A 22,920-nucleotide genomic window follows, 5' to 3' on the forward strand; every position below is an offset into this window, starting at 1 on the left:
TCCTATCAGAGAAACTTGTGGAATATGCCTACAGAGTTCTTCCCGTTGTTAGAGAGAATGATTGTAGATAAGGGAGATGTTCAGTCCAGGCAGCATGGGGCCAGGCTGGGGTTCAGTGCGTGAGTGTTCACATAGCATGAAAAAGACTCCGGATTTCATCCCTAGACCCTGCTCACTCCCACAAAAGTCCAGTGTAAAACTCTTAGTTGGGTCAGGTTTGTCTGTGTCGTTTATCTCCCTGTAAGTCTGTAGGTACTCAAAGAGCAAAGAAAAACTTAAAAGTTGGATTATATATTAGCTGCAAAATCATTAAACTGCCATTCATTTTCATTGTAATTCCTTTTTATCCCATGAAAATATTTTTTATGCATCTTTGAAGGTAACTGTTTCAGTAGTTATTTTTCAAAGATTTGGCCTCTTGCATCATTCTCTAGATAAAATCTCACCCTTCATTAGATCATTTTTAAGTAGTAAATCCTGTAAGGCAGCCTTTACCTCTGTCAACAGTCAACAGCTTTATCTATGGGCCTGTGTTTGAACACGTGAATATTCCTCGTCAGACCCTTGCGTGGAAGGTGCTGTCCCTCCGCCTGGTAACGTGGAATGCTGACGTCATTCCCGCTTTCTGTCTTCCAGTATAAAGATGGAGTGCACCACCTGTTGTTGACAGTCATCACCTGGGTGGGCATCGTTGTCTCCCTCGTCTGCCTGGCTATCTGCATCTTCACCTTCTGTTTCTTCCGAGGGCTACAGAGTGACCGCAATACTATCCACAAGAACCTTTGTATCAACCTTTTCATTGCTGAATTTATTTTTCTCATAGGCATCGATAAGACAAAGTACACGGTAAGCACTCGCTGAGTTCGCTGACCTTGGCCCTGTGGTGGGTTTGTCCGTTAGCTGTGGATATCTGTGTGATGCTGATATTCGTATTTTCCCTCGTTGTTTGATGCAGTTGATGATCTGGTGAAGGATAAATTGTAATAAATTATAAGACAACTCAGTCAGTAATGTTATTACCAATGTATTCATTTCATGTATTAAAAGAACAAGTGCGTTTTTCTGCCCATCCTGAAATAAAGGTGCATTTCCCAAATTCCTACTTAGTTTACATCGGCATCCTGACCGGCAGTCTTTCCTTCATGCTGAAAGTATTCATTCCTCATCACAAGGCCTCAGTGTCAGACAGAGAACATAGTGAATTTCTGTATTGCCCTGCATTCATCTGCGATGACTTCAAGAATGCCCCAGAAACAAAAAGGAATAATTAGAGTGAGGGTATCTGTCATTCAAGCAAACCTTTAATTCCATCATAGAGATTAGAGATAATGGGTCTGCATACAAACAGCCTACAGACTTGTGAAGCAAACACCTGCAGGTGGATATGAGGGGTCAGAGTGGGGGCTTTGAGGAGGGAATTTAAAGGTCTGTCTCCCTATGCTATACTTAATTTCAAAATAATACTGGTTTACAGTGAGGATGTCTGGCGCACTTGACAGTGTGTTCTTCAAATATTGTACGCTTGATATTCACCGTGCCTTTAACTTGTGTCCACTTACGGAAAGAAACGTGGGTGGGTGGGGGCGTGCCTGCCTGCCTAATACTGTGGAGGAGGTATTTAAGACACTAGCGGTTCTGCCATTGACTGAACTATGTACTCAACAGAAGTTATTGTGTCTTTCCTTCACAGATTGCGTGCCCCGTGTTTGCAGGGCTTCTTCACTTTTTCTTCCTGGCTGCTTTTTCCTGGATGTGCCTGGAAGGTGTGCAGCTCTACCTAATGTTGGTTGAGGTTTTCGAGAGCGAATATTCAAGGAAGAAATATTACTATGTCGCTGGGTACCTGTTCCCGGCCACAGTGGTCGGCGTCTCAGCAGCCATTGACTACAAGAGTTACGGGACAGTCCAGGCGTAAGTAATTGCAAGTGACCTGAGTGGTTTTCAAGTGAATAATTTTTTAAAGCCTGTTAGCTGTCAGCCATGGTCCTTGACAGACTAAAATAGCATCTGAAAGCTTTATTGGGGGAGAGAATGGACACACGGTGCACAAATTACAATCAAGCCTTCTGTAATTTTCTGGGTTCAAAGGATTTGTTCTCTGGTGAGGCAGATTCTAAATTATGGACTTTCTTTTTTAACACAAAAGATTGACCTGAAACGAATTGAAAAAATAAATAACTTTTGGCCTCAGAAATGTATTAAGTAAAAATTCTCCTGAAATTACACATCTGACTTAAGCTAGCGCTTCGTTCACTCACTCTGTATGGCTGATTCCGTGCATAGCGGCGCATTCCTTCCTGTGTACTGTGCTTCGATTTTTTTTTTTTTTTTTTTTTTTTTGTGTGTGTGTGTGTAGCCCCAGCTGTCCTGGAACTCACTCTGTAGACCAGGCTGGCCTCGAACTCAGAAATCCACCTGCCTCTGCATAATATTTTTACCACGGACTTTGAGAGGATTAAAATATAGTCACTCTCTCTTGTTACTAAAAAACACAGATATGTACAGAGAGTGGCAGAAGGAAGACATCGCCTCACTTCATTTGCGGAAGACATAAATTTGACTTCCAACTCCATTTGTTTTTGTTTTTTCTCTCCAATAAAATTATAAGATTTTAATTATAAGATTTACTTATAGTCAAGGAACCCATGACATTACAGATAGTGAAAGACGAATAAGGAAAATTCAGTGAGGATTCAGAATTGTATGAACTAGGAACCGCTAGCGAAAGTATGTCTTAATGAGTTTATGCACTATATATGTTAATGGGGCAGAGCTGCGAGGGTTTCTCTCTCCTCTTGCATTTGTCCATTCCTGATGGAGGTATTTATTCTATAATGTTTTGCTACTGATACCATCTGAATTGCTTACACTTTAAACTCTGTTAAGCCATTTAATTCTGATCAACCTGGGAAGCATTTTTGAAGACTGCATCTAGAGTTTGAAAATGGCAGCCCATTGTGGAGTAGTGGTTGGCATCAATTCTAATCAAGGGGCTGGGGTGGGCTGGGGTGGGCTGGGGTGGGCTGGGGTGGGCCTTCAGTTTTCTTCTGAAAACTTCTATCCCATCCTGGGCCTAAAGTGAACCTGTTGTAGGTTGAAGTAAATGAATCGCTAAACTTTGTTGGGTCAAAGCCAACTCAGAATTATTAATAAAATTCCTCTCGCCCCTGCTTAATGTATTTTCAAAGGCAAATGAAGGGGTGGTTTCTTGGCTGGACTTTTGTGGCTCTGTGTCTCTGCTTAATGTAAGGATCCAGGAAAGCTACTTAGTGCATTCTCTTTCCTTCCCAATAGTTGCTGGCTTCACGTTGATAACTATTTCATATGGAGTTTCATTGGGCCCGTTACTTTCATTATTCTGGTAAGTAGACTCCGTGTTCACAGCCTTTCCAGTTGCTTCTGCAACAGAGGCACTCAAACAAAGACGGGCTCTCCCACTGCTAACTGTACAGTCGAAGATGTAAGCATGCCTATTAAAAGGACATCACGGCATAGTATGTCTACACTCATTATTGAAGGTTGTACATTGGCTAATTGACTCCGCCTGAAAACTACCTCTCCTAGGAGAATTAATGAGTGTTTCAAATAAATTCCGAAAGGAAAGATCACCCCTCAATCCGTAAAGCCCTTGCTGTGCAAGCATGAAGACCTAATAAGCGCCATCCCAGTAGCCATGTGAAAGACATGCAAGTATAGCACGGAGAACCTGTGAGCCCCGACTCGGTGGGACAGAGACAGTAAGGCCCTGGTCCTTCAGGCAGAGCAGAACAGTCGAGTCTTCAGCTTCATCTCAGAACAGGCAGTAAAGGGATGAGGAGGGACACCTGGCATGGAACTCTCACAAACACTTAACAGAATTTGTTGTTCAGCTAAACTTATAATGTCTAAAACGACTGCACGCATTGAGTTCTTACTACAGTTCTTTCACAGAGTTACAAAGCAAAACTGAAAATGGCGACTGATGCCCGTGTAAGCCACTGATGTGTCGTCAGTGTCCTTGAATGATGCTTTCGCATCAGGTTGGTCTACCCAGGTTATGGCCCCAGCGCTGGCTTTTAGTTCATGCAAGCACATTCTCGGGTGCGTTCTAGAATGAAGTGACTAATGGCTGCCATGTAATGTTACCATCCTTACAGACATGGGCTTCTTACAAAACCCATTTGGACTTGAAAACTAAATACAAAGGCAGCTTTAAGTATGTTTGGGACATAAAAATGTTACATATTTTGTTGTGTAAGATTTATCTCTCTTTAAAGATGCACACTAATACATGAAAACCGTTTTTTTTTTCCCATTTGGAAAGTAATTTACTGTGTACCAAGTAAGAAAGTGGTCCAGGCATTCTATTTAGTGCATCGCCCATTTTCTGTGAATGCCCACCATGCATTAGTCTTTGTTCACATTTATTCTCTATTCTGCCTTCAAACTGAACTATGAAGGGCTTTGGATAACATTGTTCCCAACCTAAAAACAAGCCAAAGAAACCAGCAGGTAGCAATTGCATAAGGATATCCTTGAGATTCTGAGATCGATCGCTTTGCCCTCTAATCAGCCCAGCACAGTGAGAATGCAAAACAATATCTTGAAATACAATGTCTCATCTAAATAGAGAAATAAGATCTTATAGCATATGTATACTGAAAACACCTAAGTAGATACTGTGGTGATACAAGGCATTTAAAGTCTAATTTCGACAGGAGTCTTAATAATATAAACTATATTATATACTGTCTCTGTAAGGTAGCCTTATAACAAAACATTTCTTGTGATTCCAAGAAAATACATTTTGAATTCTAACTTTTCTGAGTTTAAACCACTTTAACACAATAGTATTAAATCGGTACACCTTTATACTGATCTCTGAAGAAGAATAAGAGGCTCTGAGAAATAAAACTTCCTACTTAATGCCTTTCTATAGAATGTCTTGCCTACAGGCACTGGACTTATTATATCTATGAGAAAAGTGCCAGTTAGTAATGAGCAGGGGGAAACCATTAGTATGCCTGAAATGGTTTAATGAAGCCTTGGATCATGACACGTCAGGAGCTGTTCTTATCATTTGGACAGCTCCATCTGCATCATTAATAATTAATTCAGTTCAGTGAGAGTTCAGCTCACATACTCACTTAGAAGTCTTCTTCACAGAACACCTCTCTGGCTGCTCGTCCAGGGGAAATCGGTTTCTGCTTGGCTAACAGCAGAGATCTGGAGACACAAGTGAGGTCTTAGACTTGCATTTGCCAGGGAGCAAAAGCTCCAGGGAGGACAAAGAGGCTTGGAACATGTGCAGTTCAGCCAGGTTATTTCGGAGCGCTCTTGCTGGTCTTCTGTCTATCATATCCGTGTCAGTCCTGCAAGCTGTGAGATGAATGTTAAGCCGCTGAGCCCAGGCAGATCTGATTCTGTGGAGCGAGTTGATGACCATGAGACAAACTATGCTTTCCTCGAATCCCTGGGAAATCTCCCTTTTGTAGAAACTCTGTTTGTATGGTCATGCTAGTGATGTAGGTGATATTTAATCAATAAGAATATATGCAGTTATATTATGGGTATTATTAATCATTGGAAGATTGCCCCAGTTTCGTTGATTGGTTGGTTGATTATCCATCTATCATCTATCTCTCTTTCTGTTCTATTCTTTTCTATCTATTCTTCCTGTCTATTTGCTGAGTAGAATTTTTTCCCCTTCTGCTGCCCCTTTAGGCTTATTCTTACCCACTTGCCCACACAAGCCCACAGTGTAGTGTTAATGTAGGATTAATTCCTGTTGCTTCCTGGGTGAATTGCTTGTTACCCAGTCATCACCCTATCCATTTAGGGTATATGGATACCTAACAGAGTTCTAATAACATAAATTTACCGATTTATGTGAATAATTGGGCTTAGACAAAGCTTTGCCTGTCTAGCCTAATACTTTTCCTTACCCCCTGATATACTCTTTGAAGCTATCCTCAAATATTATGTTTAAACTCATTAGTATTAAATAGTATTTGTGTTGGGGGGGGTAGCAACAAAGAGCAGAGGGTGGGGCAGAGGATGTCCTATTCAGACAGGACAAGGGGCAGGAGCAGGGACTGTGGCCTTCCAGTGAGAAACAGGGAAATACCTGATTATTGTCATTTCTTTGATTTTTCCAAGCTTATAGACGACAGTAAAAATAAAATAGAGAAAGAAAAAAGTTAAAAGTAAACTTTATTGACTTATTTCATTTGACTTACTTGTTACTTTAAAAAGACAAAGCAGAAAATACTAGTATGGGCTAGAACAGCATTTATGTCTTGGGAAAGGTGCACAGAAGGAAACTCAAGTATGTGGACAGGAGTCTACTTGAACACCACCTGGTTTGTCTTGATGGTACTTTTCTAAACCATACTTTTTAGGGAAGCTGCTTTTGCTTTTCTGGGTCTCAATCTGAGCCCCCCCCCCCAGTTCCATTTTAAGATTGTCAGGAAGAAGTAGAGGAGAAGGTGGCAGTGGAAATGTATTCACTTATGCTAAGTGGACAAGCCATAATTCTTTGGTGGGGTGAGCTGCCTCCTGAAAAATCATAGTAACATTATTTATTCTATGACACGAATTTAGCATTAATATATTCAAACGCTGGATCAGTAGAGAGTGTGAGACACTATTGTGCTCTGCTCCATACTCTCTTTCATTCCAGGAACACCCTCTGTGTGTGATGGTGGGTGGGCTTCTCACTGTTCAGTATCTATGCCATAAACATGTCTTCCATTTCTCAGTATGCTACACATAATATATGTCACTGAAATTTTATTATTTAATAGGCATGGAGAAAACTCTTAGATGGACAATATTTTTTTGCCATCTTGTGCCTTAAGAGTTAGCCTTGTGAGCCTCCTTTTATAATTAATTTGTTTAGAAGTAATAGCATTTTATCCTACCAGATATACACTTGCTCCATTATTTCTGTGTTTTCAAGTCATTTTTCTTCAGAGGCTAAGGCCCTGTGTGAGTGAACTGGAAGTTCTATGACAATATGTCATTAGCTATCATTTGCTTTTTCCATTTCTTTAAATTGGAAATTTTGTAGACACTTGAAAAACAATTTGAATACAAAAACCCATTAAGCATTTTATTATTTTTTCTGTCATTTTTTTGCATCGTATTTTTTCCATCATAAGTTTTGGTGGGGTGTATTGTATATTTATCCATAAAGTGATTATCATTTCAGTCTTCTTAATACACTTAATCTTAAAAGCTAAGATAGGTGTGGTGTATGCATCGTTAATTCCAGCACTTGGAAGGCCAAGTTCTAGGCTAGCCGGAACTACGTAGTGAGACTGTGTATCAAAAACAAACAAACAAACAAACAAACACGTCCTCTCCATTCAGAGCACTCAAAGAGGGTTGAAAGATTTCACCTCCCTGTGTAAAGAAGGACATTGCATTCAGGAGTTGGTGTCCATTGGTTTGTTTACCTTGACGTTGGGTGGTTTGTATTCAGTATATTGAAAGGTAGAGTGTCAGCAGCTGCCACCCTAACTAGTACACTGGCGTCGAACAGATTCCCAGCAGAGCCTAGGCTTGCTACAGTGTTCTGTCTTTCAGCCAGTCTTTAATCTTACTGCTGCCTTAAATAGAAAAGTAATGGCATTGTTGATTCCCGCCCCCCCCCTTTTAAAAACTGTTAGAAATCCTTCTTACCACAATCCTTTACAAAGTCATCAGTGTTTACTCCATTGCTACAGAGAGTTCTAATTTCTCAGAGGCCAAGTCCATCTTAGGTGTCCACAGCAGGATAAACACATCCTTATATAGCACAGGCTAGTCACTAAACTACTTGTTGGGTGAGAAGTATTGTATGGGTGAGAGATGGGTGGTCCCTCTCTGAGGATAAAAAGTGTGTCTATAAACCAGCTGGAAGAATCCTGTAAAAAGAAAGCAAGGAATGCTTCCTATGGTTTTATCGTCTGTCTGATAACTCTTTTAAGAAGTTAAATATTCTTAGGGGCAAAACAGATATTTGTTGTAACTAGCATGGAAAGGTAGACCATGTGCCTGCCAGCGTGTGTAGGTTACCCCCATGAAACTCCCTTTACTCCTTAAAGGAAGCAATTCTCCATCTAAGAGGAATAGTTAAGTGCACCAGACAAATAAACAATGCACAAGTATTTGCCTTGTTCCCAAACTCATCAGTGGGGACAGCTGGAGATTTTTTAATGAATTGAGCTGTATAATGCTTCCTGGTTATAAAATCAGAAGTAACAATGGATTCGTGTGAGGTTGTGTGCTTGCTTGGCACTGGGAAAGGGTGAACCGGAGTGTGATGATAACAGTTTACATTGGTATCTCCTACCCAGAAACAGTCCATCTCCTCACACAGTGTGTGCTTCCTGAATCTAACCTCGGGTCCAGTGGACCTCAGGAACCTCCAAGAACCATGAACATATGGAATTATGAGGCATGAAATGTCACCGGCATGGGTAGTCCAGCTTAGCTCTGGTTGTAGGATTGAAAAACAAGAGTGTTCCCCTCCACTCTCAGCCTGGGACTAGAAACTGCAGCCTTTTTCCAGCCTTTACGTCTCCTCAGTCAAACCTGTAGGGAATCCAGGCCTCTGGATCAAATTCCATCTCTCACAGTTTGCATTTGATTGTCCCTTAAAGTGTTCATTCAGCTGAACGCTTAGTAGGACTTACTCTGTTGGAAATAACTAAGTTTCATGCAGTGGAAACATGAGAAGAAAAGACAAAAGCCTCCTAACATTAGGTGGGAAGTGTGCAGACAAGAAAAACTTTACCTTCTCATTAATGTTAACTGTTTCGTGTACTGTGTGCAATTGGTTCCTCTCGGTCACCTTAGTGCGTGGATCATCCAAGCCTCATTCCATGTGTTTGGTTGGTCAACATCAAGAAGTAGGTTAGCAGCCAGATCTCTAGAACTCAGCAGTTTCTCCACTGGAGGTACATAATGCAAATTACTTCTTAGAATTCTCTTCAGGGTCTCTATGAGGTGGCTTTTAGGCCTTGGACTACATTTAGCTAGAGAAACTAATCCAGGTTTTTTAATTAATTTAATCATTACCACATGATTCCGACTTAATGAGCTTGTGGTTCCCTGTCAGATGATCTGTTAGCTCACTCTTAATAGGCAGGGTGTTTTCCTCACAGCCTGAATCTATCACTGTACACATAAATGAAACTGACTCACTGTACAGCGTCCATATGCTGCGGGGACTGAACTGGGCGAACTCATTAACGCCATTTGCAAAATGTATTCTTCTCGCTGTCCATGGTGATCTAATCCGTGTTTCTTTATCCATTAAAACAGCTAAATATTATTTTCCTGGTGATCACGCTGTGCAAAATGGTGAAACATTCAAACACTTTGAAACCAGATTCTAGCAGGTTGGAGAACATTAAGTAAGTACTTTGTACTTGAACTGTTTTACTTGAGGAGCTCAGTAAAAGATATTCTCCACAGGGAACGCAGGCAGTTCTGCCTTCTGGCCACTATAGAGGGGATTTTGAGTGAAATTTTACTGATGAAGGTTCAGTTTCCCTGTGACCACATTGCGGGCACCGGTCCAGAAGTAGATAATTTCTGATGTGATCTAGAGCGGAGAGATTGTTTCTGTGGCTTCGTGGAAATTTCATGTCACAGTAGTGATTTTATCTGAATTTAAAATGCGATTCCAAGCGATTCCTGTTTGCATGGCTGACATGATTATATTAAGTTTGTTTTGTTAAATGACTTTTTGATTTAAGAATTCTGAGCAGTTTCTCCTCCTAATCCTGTTTTCCTAAGAGAATTTACTCTATTACCATTGTTATCTTGAAGATTATCTGTTGTTTTCATGCTAATTAAACAGTGTTTACTTTATCTCAATGTTGAATAAAATCTGCAATATTCTATTTGTGAAAATGCTATCTAATTAACCCAAAATTGATAGCTGTTGATTCATTAAATCAGCTATGGAAGCATTTTCAGACTTATTTTTAAAATGTGACTCTTGATGTGGGATTCAAGGAGATATTAAAGTTGGATATGCCAAGATTGTGAAAATACTATTTTTAATGTTAAAAAAAATGGCAGATCTGTAGTAAGGGTAATTTTTTTTAAATTAGATGTTTTAAATAGGTTAGTGCCAGCCTCATTGCATGCTGCATGGTAAGAGAGAGAGCTAATCCTTAGCTTCTCTCTCTTTTCTTCCCTCTCCTCTTTCTGTCTTCTCACCTATGCCAGTAATTACCGTGTTTGTGATGGCTACTATAATACGGACTTACCTGGGTAAGGCAGAACCCTACATTAACGAACTTCTTATGGCATGATTTATATTTTTTTGCAAATCCGTCAGTATCATGAATTGCTCTTAATTTTTATAGTTATTTTGGAGTATCTAATTTGCTGTAGTATCCTTAAACTGTAATGTGCCTTTATTTTTTTTTAATTGCTTGCCTCTGCATTTTGACTTCCTTAATTTTGACTAATTTATAAAATATATAAATGAGTTCTTATTACTTTCTATTTTAATTCTGTCTAATAATTTTGTTTCTCTTTTCTGCTTATAATGCTTTCTAGCTATGAAGATAATAAGCCATTTATCAAGTAAGATCATTAGTTAGACATGGGATGCAATGACTTTAAACCCTTCTCATTCCGCCCCGTTTTCTGCAGTTATTTTCGCCTTAAGCTATTCATGATGAAATCTCTGCCAGAATATTTTATTTTAAAGTTTTATTTTGAAGTGTGTGTGTGTTTTTTTTAAAATCTCATTTCAGCTAGGTCTTTTTCATACTCTCATCGTAACTTCCTAGGCTCACCTACGACTAGTTTATTAGAGTCTGAAGTTTAGGCTCTCTGTGATTATCTGCCATTTAACCTTTCTGTGGGTGTGTCACTTTATCCGATATCATATGAGTACACCACAGGAAGAAAAATACAGGAGTAAGCTAATTAAGGACTCCTTATTTTCTTCCACTAAAATTCACGTGAAAGGCAATAAAGCCATGGGGGATATTTTACACCTTGCATTTTAATATAGTTTTGGTACCTGTTCATTCTGGAGCGAGAAAAGGCCATACCCGCTGTTGCTGTGCTCACTGGAAGCTGCAGTACTAAAAATGCTCTTCTTTCTTAATCGGTGGAAGGTTAAAGCCAAAAGCTGTTGAATTTGGGTGAACGTAGAGCAAGTCACCCTCTCCTACTGAGTCGTTGCTAAATGAGAAGTTAGTGTGGCTCCCCTCGTTGAACCTGTGTAAATAAAAGCACTCCACTTTCTTTTTCCAGGTCTTGGGTACTTGGCGCGTTTGCCCTGCTGTGTCTCCTGGGCCTCACCTGGTCCTTTGGGTTGCTTTTTGTTAACGAGGAGACTGTTGTCATGGCGTATCTCTTCACCGCCTTTAATGCTTTCCAGGGACTCTTCATTTTCATCTTCCACTGTGCTCTTCAAAAGAAAGTAAGTAAAGGACATCTCTGGGGAGAGGCTCAGTGCCCATGGCCTTGGCCTTGAAAATGGGTTTCTAGAAGATTTCTCCTGAAGCTGGCTTGTTCATAAACAGCGTCATACTTCAATTGTCTGTAATGCCTGTCTAGAAATGTAAGCGTCCACGCAGAGTTGCATAGCAACAGTCATCTTTGAATCTCCGTTTGGAACTGCAGCAAACTAGCTACTTATGTTATGAGTCCTTCTTTGGTGGAAGGGTTTGTGAAATACCAGTGCGTATGTAAAGGCTTACACACACACACACACACACACACACACACACACACTACAAGGTTAACTTCAGTCTTAGCTCACTAGCAAGAATGCAGCAGTCCAAAATGAAAATGAATCCAAGGACAAATAGCATTAATTTTTAAAGACCTAGACATGCAAAAGATTAATATTGATGTTGTCTTTGAGAGATTTTGAAAGATCTAAACCAACCGTCATTTAGTGCTTCACCTCTGGTTACATTGTCCTGATTTCCTGCACAGGAAGTGGAGTCAGCAAATACGATTTTGAAAATGAAAGTTGAGGGTGAAAACGTTGAATCTGTAGCTAGAACCAAGGAAACACTTAGCTGTCCTGTAAGTGTAGGCTGCGCTTCTCACCAGAATCGCCCTTCCCCGCCTGCATGTCTGATGGAGTCTTTTGATTCTGTTATTACTAGTTGGTCACTAAATTGAACAGAGAAAGAGAACTGTGAAAGTGAAAACGATTAAGTTTTCAGCCCTGACAAGATGATAGTGTTGTTACTTCCATCCTGTTTGAATAAGCTGTCATTTTGAGATAATGATGGTGGAACTTGAAATACTGACAGATAATGTACAGTCACAGCAATATAGGCATTAGGCAAAACCAACACCGGAGAGTGTTAGTTGGATAAAAGACCATTTTGATTACCATTGTCTTGGTTATACAGCCTTTCAGAGCTACTAATAGCTATTACGTGTGCAGGGAAATTTCCTAAGGTATCCTGTGTTTTAATAGCAGTGTACTTGAAAATCTTAAACGTTGTTCAGGGATATCCTTGGTAAGCACTGTCTTTCGATGTAAAGACATACTATGTAAATGAGCATTCTGCATAAAGCATTCCATCATAGATTGATCGTTTCCCAAAGGCCATGGCCACCAGCTTCGGCGGAAGGCTTAGCCTTCGCTGCAGAAGTCCGAGGAAGGAGGTCGCTTCTGCCTGCGTCTTTGTGATCCTTGGCCATGAAGCGTTCACTGTATTTTTATGTTAATAACTACATTTTAAAAGTATCCTGTGTCCCGCCCTTCTTATGAACATGTCCCACACGGTCTTACATGTGTCTTAGTGGGTGTTGCCATGATAGATTCTTAAGAATGTGACATAAACATGGTTAAGTTGAAAAAAAAGAAAATCAAAGCTTTGTTTTCTGTATGAGTGAGCACAGTAGAGCCCAGGGAATGCGTTGAAAACACACTGCTGCTTATGTTTGTCCTAATACGTATCACTTCGTGAACTGAGAAGGTGACTATGCAATTGTGCTTAGGCTTAGAGAGTCATCTGGTGGCATTAATTTTATAATTTTGGAAAGAGTGTCAGTCTGGACCTTTGTAGGGAAGTAGCAGATTAAATATGAGGAGGGCATGGCCTCAAATGTTTTGTAGTCTACTAGAAAAGATTTTTGTTTTGTCTTCAATTTTTCCTTGGCTATCTTAATTTCAAAATCTAACTCTAATGTACAAAACATGGTTAATCCACCAGAATATGGATACCCCCACCTATCAGCCCCTTCCCACAGCTCCCTCCTCACCTTTAAACCACTCGCTGTCCTCAGGAGAAGCTCCTGTGGCTTGGATCTCCTCACAGCTTGAGGGTTAAGCCAAACTTCCTTCTAGGTTAGCCAATATTTGTGTCTGATCAAGCGTCGGGGAACAGAGCAAGTGACCTGGGCAACAGGTTGCTGCGAACGGAAGCGGCAGGTTAATGTGCTGCGTGCTCGTGGAGTGCAGAGGCGCTGTAGGTTCCACAGATCCCGAATAGACATAGCAGAAAACTGGGGAAACATCCGTCCTATTGGGAAATGTGTGAAAGTGCTACTTCCTAGCTTTCTTCTAGTGCCAAACGCGCCTTGTCCGTGCAATCCAGAAGTCCAGGTATTGACTCCTGAGGAAGGCTAAGCTTATAAAAGATCGGAATGGACTTCCAAATTGGTTATGTACAGACAAGCATTGATGGTGACAGATCTTTTAGATCAATATTTTGCTGAAATAATAGTCACTAACTATTCAGATAGAGCACACCTTTGCTGTATCGCTTTTAATAGGAATTTGTATAATAGTAGCAGACTGCAAAGCTGCTAGATGAGATCTTAAAGCTAACACCGGCCTGTCTTCAGGACGGACAGAGCTTACCTGGGTGACTAATACTTCAGCCCCTTGCATTGAACCTGAGTCGAGTTCATCCTATCTTCTCCTTGGAAGTTTAGCCTCTCTCAGTTGTCTTCATTGCTCATTTAATTAGACAGAGCGGGAGAAGCCAGCACGCTCACAGCAATCCCCTGTCTTGTGCTTATTCAATCCAGGTACGAAAAGAATATGGCAAGTGCTTCAGACACTGGTACTGCTGTGGCGGCCTCCCGACCGAGAGCCCGCACAGCTCTGTGAAGGCATCCACCACCCGCACCAGTGCTCGGTACTCCTCTGGCACACAGGTAACCAAGAGCTTGACAGCGTCTTTAATTAACCTTATTTATAGAAAGCCCGCAGAGAGGTGTTCTGTTTAGACACACTAATTGTTTCCTCCTTGTCCTCATGTAGATAGTTAGTACTGCCCTCTTTTAGGATCTTGATTTCAGTCTCTTCAGTCCCATATGTAGTCTGGGTGTTGAGGTACGAGCATCCTTTTTGAGGAACCCACTTCATTGTGCTCCAAGGTCATCTAGGGACAGTGTTTAGTAGGCATCACAAGTCATTGAATAATTCTCCACTTTAAAGAAGGCCATAAAATACCATGTAAGAAAGGAAGCTGAAAACTAGGTGTGGTGATACAGGCCCATAATCCCAGCCCTAGCGAGATGGAGGCAGAAAATTCATGAGCGTCCATGGCTACAGAGTGAGTTGAGGCCAGATCGGCCTCCATAAGCCCGGTCACAATAAGTAAATAAACAAACTAACAGACCCACTGAGTTGATTAGATTAAAGATCACACAGCCTGTAGAAGAGGAACAGGGCAGTATTGCTGTCCTCATTTTTGAAGGCCCAAACTCCAGTTACTACTAATGATTCAGGGTGGATCAATGTGTTGTCCGTGAGGGACGCGCAGGAAGTGAAGGTAATGTGCTTGTCTTGCTGTTTGGTATTAACAGAGCCGTATAAGAAGGATGTGGAATGACACCGTGAGGAAGCAGTCTGAATCGTCTTTTATCTCAGGTGACATCAATAGCACTTCTACCCTTAACCAAGGTCAGTTAACGGGGGAATCGAGGGGACAGCGTGAAGGTTGTGCTTGTGCGAGCTTAGACTGAGGGAATCCAGGGGCCAGCGTGATACAGCCTGAAGGTTGCTTGTGTGAGCTTAGACTAACTCTAGAGGAAATACACCCTTCTTGCCCGTGGGCTTAGATCACCAGTTATTAAACTTTGGGGGTCAACTTAGAACATCAGTCATCAAAGTATGTGTAGATTTATTTTATGTCCATAAGATAGATAGAAGATATCATTGAAAGCTCCACATTAACAGAACATGGGTGGAGAAATTAGTTGTGGAAAGTGTACCTTGTTACAGAGCAAAAGGTTTCTCCGATTAGCGCATACTGTCCTTTCTAAGTCATCTAGGCAAGTTTGTCTTCCTTTAGGTTCTACTAGAAGTAAGGTAACCACTATTTATGTAAAATGGTGCTGATTCACATTGAAAATTTACAGAGTTCTGGCAAAGATCCTTTATTTTCTATTTCTAGAGTAAATATTAAGTGGCAAACCACTTGGAGTAAATTAATATGCGTGGAAGTATATAAACCAGGTTCCCCCATAGAGTCCCATGGATTGAGTAGAGTCAACTTAGATGTGTAATATGAACCATTTTAGTTCCTAAAGGGTAAAGGTCACCAATGTAGGAGCTTAGCAAGATTAAGGCACGAATTTGAAAACCACAGGTTCTTCCAAATAGAATTTAGGCCATTTTAGTCAAGTGTGGAGAATTGGCATTATCTTAAGTTTTGATTTAGTGCTCTGTGATAGATAGAACTGCCATGGCCGAGGTTCAGCTGTGTGTGGAAAGGGTATCTGTATGACATCCATACCAGCCTAATTTTGACCTCGTTTGACTCACATTACGTTAGTGGCGCAAAGGTGTCTGGCTTAGCGGTTTCAGTGAGTGCAGTCTCCGAAGCACCTTTGCCCAGGGTTCCCGTAATTCTGTGGACATAATTGTCACCTAGGAAAGTTTTAGACTCGCTTCTGAAACCTGGCACCTGAGAGTACTGAACAAACATGCTTGTCCCGGTCTAATAATTCTTGTGCCCCTCCCTCCCCCGCCCCCACCAGCATGTGTGCTTTTGCCTTTAATGAGTGCAGCCTTTTGCAGTTTGCCGTCCTTCTGACATGTCTGTGGAAGCTGCTCTCCCCCCTGCTTGTGTGCAAGTCAGTATTAACACAGATGTTTTCATGAGGGACGGTCCCACACCTGTAAGTCTGAACGTCTGAGGTTCCCTCTGCTGGGCCTTGGTGGTTAGGGTTTTAATATTAAGCAGTAGCATCATGAAGTCTAATGTTGATCTCCATGCATTTAATTGGCATTTTTGTTTAAGAGTGATTTTGTATAAATCAGTAAATGTCATTCTCAGCAGGTGTTTACTTGGGAGACTTAGAAAGCACCTGCGAATTACCGGAATTTCACTTCCCTCTCCCCTCTCTCCTCCAAATTAGTAGTTCAAATAGAGTCAGGAAAATTCCGGCGGGCGGCGGCAGACTTGCCGTGGCCAGCCCTGCCCACTGCCCGATGAATGAAGTGAAAGTACTGCAACCGTAATCCTGAAACAAGCGCTGACGGACTCTTTCTCTGTTTCTTTGCTTTAGGGATGACTGGCAATTACCTACTAACAAACCCTCTTCTCCGGCCCCACGGCACTAACAACCCCTATAACACACTGCTCGCTGAAACCGTTGTATGTAATGCCCCTTCAGCTCCTGTGTTTAACTCGCCAGGTGTGCTTACACTTACAAATAAAACTATCTTTCTGTGCTGCTAAACAGAGCTCTGAGCCTATTTCTAAAATAACTCATTGCTATACATTTATTATTCTTTACCTCTTTACTTTCTCAAATTAAGAAGGAAGGTGTCGCCCACGCCAGGCATGTAAAACTGCACTATATTATAGTCAGAGCCCCGTCGGGATAGGTTTGCAGTAACTGTCCATGTTTTTGACACAGGTGGCATAAATCTTAATATATTATTACAGGACTGACATCACATGGTCCGAGAGCCCATCTTCAAGATTTATATCATTTAGAGGTATCCTATCTATATAATATATTGTTCAGTTGACTCTAAACCTTGCTGACAAATTTTGCTTCTGGAATGAGCTAGCTGAAGATAATTTGGATGTCTGGGTGTGGAGAGCTACGCCCGGCATTATCAGTAGAATCAAACTATAGTATAGTGCAGCTTTATGTAGTTTTCCTGTTCTTTGGGTGGTTCAGGAACTATTCAGTCAGTCTGTATCCCCTGCTTTGAATAGGGGGAGGGTGGAGGTTTCACTCACTGGTCCTGTCTACTGTATTTGCTAGCTTATTAAAAACCAATTTACGGGTAATTTTAAGATCTTGGTAAATTTTAACATATGGTTAAACCTAGCTTATAATGCTTGTGAGTAACAAGTGTAATTAAACAGAGCCTTTTGTTTCCGGTTTGTCTGTTGTTTCTGTTCTCCTTGCGATTCCTGGGTAACGTAACCGCAGCTTCTCTTTTCATTTTTCTTTTTCCCTCACTTTCCTCACGCTCTCCTCTAGCAACCTACAGAGAGACAAGTATGGGAGTCAAACTTAACTTTGCCTATCAAATGTAAATTTTTTCAGCATGATTTTTAACGGGCACAATTAAAACGTACCTAGCAGTCATGAAGTAGACTCAGCGGGCAAGTGGTTCACAATTTGCAACCAAAAAGAAAAAAAAAATTACCAAATTCCAGCAGTGCATCTGTGTGCTGGCTTTCAGTAGTCCTAGAGGTCTGTAGCAGACGCTGTCCACACTGAAGTCTGTGTAATGCTGAAATAATTTGCTCTAGAAAGCCTGAAGTACTGTCAGCCAAAATGCTTAATAATTGACTTATCATTTCTGCATTCCCACAGTAATCTTGCTACAGGCTATGCAAAGTCTTCAAGTGAATTACCTGAACATGGGCAGAGAGAGATGCCTCTTCCAAACCAGAGAAGTCTTAAATCTGCAGTCTATCATAGAAAACACCTTTTGAGTTATACCCAGCGTCTATTATTTCACACTTTGGGAGCCATGATAGAAAGGAGATAAAGCAAAACGATTGACCCTCATCGCAGGGGAAACGAATGCCGGCATCTTGGCCGTGTGGCAACCAGAGAGTGCTCAGAGTGTTCTAAACGTAGCCTTAAACGGGAGCGTGCATGCGTACTTACTTGAGGGACCCCAACCCGAGTAGATAACAGTCGCAGCGTCATTCCGTAGTAGCACACTGAGCATGCTGTAAAAGGAACTGGCGCCTTTTCCGAAGGTAGAGAACAAGTCTTTATAAAACAGTGAGTGACAGGCGAGCACCCCCCAACCCCCGCACCCTCTGTTCCCACGGGGGCTAAGGCCGGCTCGGCTCGGCCTTTGATCAGTATTGGTCATGAAGCCCGGACCATCCACAGACGTGGTTTTTTGAAGGGCGTTGTTTTCTAAGATAACTGCAGCTTTAAGAGTGGAGTGAGCATTGAGGAGACCACTCCTCCTCCTCCTCTGAGAATGAGTTTTCCCGACCCTCTCCAAGCCTTGCATACAATGCAGCAGCCTCACAGTGGCCAGCCTCATTCCGTAGCCTCATGCCACTCCGTTGATTTGCTTATTTATTTATTTATTTATTTATTTATTTTTAATTTTCTTTTCAGACCTCTCTGTAGACAGACGCTTTTTGTTTCTCCCCTTTAGGGCTTTGAGGTTGAAGAACCTAATTCAATCCCCATCGTGTACACCATTTAATTTCCTCTCCCTTTTTCCCATTTGCTATCACTGTGACGTCTTAGTTTACATGTCTCTGTGTCTGTTGAAAATACAACTCCTATTCAAATACCGCATGTGGCCATCTATCCTTCCCTCCTGAATCTCTCTTCATATCACAAGCAGATGTATCCAATCTCTCATTCTTTTAATAATAATAATAATTTAAAAAAACTATTAGCCAAAGCTGACACCTTCTCCCATTCCATAGTTAATATCGCTTCTTGGTTTAATTTCTGTGACCCATACTTAGGAACCCTCTAACATTTCTGCATTTGCCCTCCATACCTACGGTGTCTCTGGGCCAGTCTTGCACTGTAGTCTCTGCTGGATCATTGGGTACTGTCACTGTGACTGATGCAGTCTGCAGGGCTGCGGGCCAACTTTGACCTTTCGAAGCCCAAGGCCATTGCTATTAAACATACCATTAAGTAACAAACACAACTCAAAATAACGAGAAGTCCTCAATGAAAAGTCAAGGCTGCTTTTGCTGGGAATCTAATTTGTTGAACCCTTGCTCTGACTAAGTTGCTGAAGCTTAGAAATTCTTCATCATGTTACAATAAATCATTTTACTTTCTTTTATATATCAGCTACTCTTAGGCCAGATAGCCTGAGCAGACAGACATAATGTGAGTTGTCCAGAGTGAGTCACCCCACCTGCTGTCTGTCTTGTTGTTGGATGGTGCTTGTGGACCCTGGTCCTGTCAGTATGAAAGATGCCTGACTCTGTCCCACATGAATTCCTTGTATCTGTCCATTTTTTTTTCCCATTCCCCTTTTTTGTTTAACTTCATCTCCAGACAAAAGGAAATGTTAGAACGTTGTTTAAAAATTGCTTGCCAGTCCTGTGGGCTTCTGTTGTACGTTGCCTTTTTGGTTTCTGTTATGTGGCTTGTTCCTTTTTTAATTTAGTGTTGTTTAGGACAAATTCTGTTGATTTTATTTTATGAGCCATGGTCTTGTACTTTAAAACGTAAACGTCACTTACAAATTTGCTTTGCATTAACTATGCAAGGGCATGGAGCGAAGTCTTGTTTGTAAACGTGTCAAAAATTGGACTAAACCCTGATTGATGAACTTCTGTGTCCCCCCAAATTGATAAAGTAATATACTGTCTGCCATTTTCCCTCCCTGGAAAACAGTATCGTTTTTATAACACTTCTTCCTGTTATCTAAGGGTTGCAACTGTTTACCGTTGGGAATGCGGGAAAGCCGTGCACCATTGGCGTGCTAGGTTTCAAATTCAACTTTGTCCTGAACGACATTAAAACATTTTGTATAGGAAAAGTGAAGTTTCTTGAGGAAGGCGCAGAGGCAGTAACGGTAACCCCGCCCTTTTCTGTTGCAGGACATTCACTGAACAATGCCCGGGACACAAGTGCCATGGATACTCTACCGCTAAATGGTAACTTCAACAACAGCTATTCCCTGCGCAAGGCGGACTACCACGACGGCGTGCAGGTCGTGGACTGTGGACTAAGTCTGAACGACACCGCGTTTGAGAAAATGATCATTTCCGAGTTAGTGCACAACAACCTCCGGGGCGGCAACAAAACCCACAACTTGGAGCTCAAGCTCCCAGTTAAACCTGTGATTGGCGGCAGCAGCAGTGAAGATGACGCGATTGTGGCTGACGCCTCATCTTTGATGCATGGTGACAACCCAGGGCTGGAGTTCCGCCACAAAGAGCTGGAGGCGCCGCTCATCCCCCAGCGGACTCACTCGCTTCTGTACCAACCCCAGAAAAAAGTGAAGCCGGAGGCAACAGACAGCTACGTCTCCCAGCTGACGGCCGAGGCCGACGACCACCTCCAGTCCCCCAACAGAGACTCTCTGTACACGAGCATGCCCAACCTAAGAGACTCTCCCTACCCGGAGAGCAGCCCAGACATGGCAGAGGACCTGTCTCCCTCCAGGAGGAGTGAGAACGAGGACATTTACTATAAAAGTATGCCCAACCTTGGAGCTGGCCGCCAGCTCCAGATGTGCTACCAGATCAGCAGGGGCAATAGCGATGGTTACATCATTCCCATTAACAAAGAAGGGTGCATCCCGGAGGGGGACGTCAGGGAAGGACAGATGCAGCTGGTGACAAGTCTTTAGTAGTACAGCTAAGGAATTCCTAGGGCCACATGCAAGTATTAATTGATAGAGACGCTGCCAGCGGGGCCCTGCAGCTCCCTCCAACACGGCCAGAAGACTCGGCTCTGTTGGCCCATGGTTCTCCACTTGTAGTAAAACAGATCAGACTGAACCTCACAGTTCTGTGAATTTTTATAAAACATGCAAAAACTTTGTATATACACAGAGTATACTAAATTGAATTATTTGTTACAAAGAAAAAAGAAATGCCAACCAGGTATTTTACGTTTCTGCTGCTGTGTAGAGAGATTGTAAAACAAACAAGAGACCCTCCCGGCCATGTTCCTTGCGGCAGTTGGTGAACTGAGTCTGTAAATAGGGCCCTACCGGTTTTTTTTTTGTTTTGTTTTGTTTTTTGTAGGCCTGCATTGTATTATATACAAGACGTAGGCTTTAAGATCCTGTGGGACAAATTGACTGTATCTTCCTTTTCCTGACAAGACTTGGAAAAGCAGGAGAGAGATTCTGCACCCGTTTGCACTTCCCTGCAAACCTTTTACATTACGGCAACAACTGAAACCATGTCGAACCAGTAGCAATCAAGCCACAGGCCTTATTTCATGTTTCCTCAACTGTACAATGAACTATTCTCATGAAAAAAAATGGCTAAAGAAATTATATTTTGTTCTATTGCTAGGGTAAAATAAATACATTTGTGTCCAACTAAAAGTATCATTAAAATAATTTTAAAAGAGTTTGGAGAAAATATTGTGTCGAGCTCTTGGTTGCACAAAATAGGCTATGTTTCTTCTTCTACCCGTCATGGTGACCTCTGCCCATCTTTGTTGATTTCCCACTGTAGACGGCGTCTGCTGCGGCCACTTAGACCCCTTTCTTACATTTAAATTTCTTATTGCCAAAAGAGTGTGTTTCATGGGGAGAAAACTCTTTGAAGTCCTGCCATGCCTTGCACAAATGTGGGGAAATCTGGAGGTCTTGAGTCAACCCTCTGTTTATTCTGGAACAGAGGGCGAAGGGGTCACTGGGCACTTCTCACAAACTTTCTAGTGAACAAAAGGTGCCTATTCTTTTTTAAAAAATAAAATAAAAATAAAATAAAACAGAAATATTACTCTTCCATATTCCTTCTGGCTATATTTAGTAATTAATTTATTTTATGGTAAAGTTCTAATGACATGTAAATTGTTTCAGCAAAGCTCTGCTCTTCTTTCAAGCCCTTTGTGTAAAGCTGTTAATAATGAGCCTATTACTAATATCCAGTGTAAAGTTTAACACGGTTTGACAGTAAATAAATGTGAATTTTTTCAAGTAGTAACGTGCACTTTTATGTATGTTAAGCAATAGACTCGACCAAGGTGGTCCTTTCCAATCCCATCTCCTCCCTCTGCTTAGACTCAGACTGTAACCATAGTTACATATAAGAATGCAAGCAAGTTGGCCCGCTTATCCTTTGCAGTGAGAAGAAGAATAGATTTGTATCCTAATTATCTCTCCTACAGAGACAAAAATCTGTAAAATGAGTTGTAGTGGGAACTAAAATTTTGTAAAAATAAATGAAGGATTATAATTCTAACACTGAATTTGAACAGAAAAATATACCTGAATTTTTTTCTCCCTTCAATAGATTTCTGAGTATTGTGCAAAGGATAGATTCCTGAAACATATGCTCCCAACTTATGAATTGTTAAAAATAGACTGCTCAGAGTGGCGAGGTCTGTAATGATGGAAAGCTCTTGCTCCAAATGCAAGCCTTACAAGTGACTTTCCATGGACAGATCTTTCTGGTTTGTAACGTTATCATCTCTACCCCCGTCTTCCCAAGTTTGGTCTTCTCAGATGCTTCTCAGTGAGACATCACTTTACAGGGACGCAGTGGGATGTGCCTACGGAGTTTTAAAAGGATATCTTTTTCTCTAGAAATATTTATTTTAGGATATGTGTGTGAGTATTTTGTCTGTATGTGTGTCTGTACCACATACATGCCTACTACACTCAGAGGCCAGAAACGACTACTGGGTCCCCCGAAACTGTAGTTACAGACAGCTGTGAGCTACCATGTGGGTACTGGGAATTGACTGAGTCCTCTGGAAGAGCAGCTGAACTTCTGAGCCATCTCTGGAGCTGCAAGAGAATAATTTCCAAACTTGTATTCACATAGCTCATGGAGGGCACAG

General features: G+C 41.5%; 1 protein-coding gene across 24 annotated transcripts in view; it reads left to right on the forward strand.

Moving 5' to 3' along the window:
• Adgrl2 (adhesion G protein-coupled receptor L2) overlaps positions 1 to 22,057 on the forward strand; it is a 203,100-nt gene extending 181,043 nt beyond the window's left edge. For 8 of the 24 annotated variants that reach the window (XM_085835423.1, XM_085835428.1, XM_085835430.1 and 5 more), the window contains 9 exons: positions 637 to 846; positions 1,691 to 1,911; positions 3,295 to 3,361; positions 9,292 to 9,383; positions 11,251 to 11,419; positions 13,999 to 14,127; positions 14,782 to 14,878; positions 16,489 to 16,617; positions 19,992 to 22,057. In XM_085835423.1, the coding sequence (XP_085691549.1) occupies positions 637 to 846; positions 1,691 to 1,911; positions 3,295 to 3,361; positions 9,292 to 9,383; positions 11,251 to 11,419; positions 13,999 to 14,127; positions 14,782 to 14,878; positions 16,489 to 16,617; positions 19,992 to 20,746 (1,869 nt within the window). In that variant the 3' untranslated portion in view covers positions 20,747 to 22,057. Of the gene's footprint in view, positions 1 to 636; positions 847 to 1,690; positions 1,912 to 3,294; positions 3,362 to 9,291; positions 9,384 to 11,250; positions 11,420 to 13,998; positions 14,128 to 14,781; positions 14,879 to 16,488; positions 16,618 to 16,842; positions 16,925 to 17,421; positions 17,493 to 19,233; positions 19,273 to 19,991 lie in introns of those variants that run through there. The other 16 variants (XM_021157243.3, XM_021157245.3, XM_085835431.1 and 13 more) reach the window with 8 other exon arrangements.
• Positions 22,058 to 22,920: the final 863 nt, after the last annotated feature.

This window comes from Mus caroli, unplaced genomic scaffold (genome assembly GCF_978045245.1).
Source record: "Mus caroli unplaced genomic scaffold, Mus_caroli_1 scaffold_3, whole genome shotgun sequence".
Classification (NCBI taxonomy): Eukaryota; Metazoa; Chordata; class Mammalia; order Rodentia; family Muridae; genus Mus; species Mus caroli.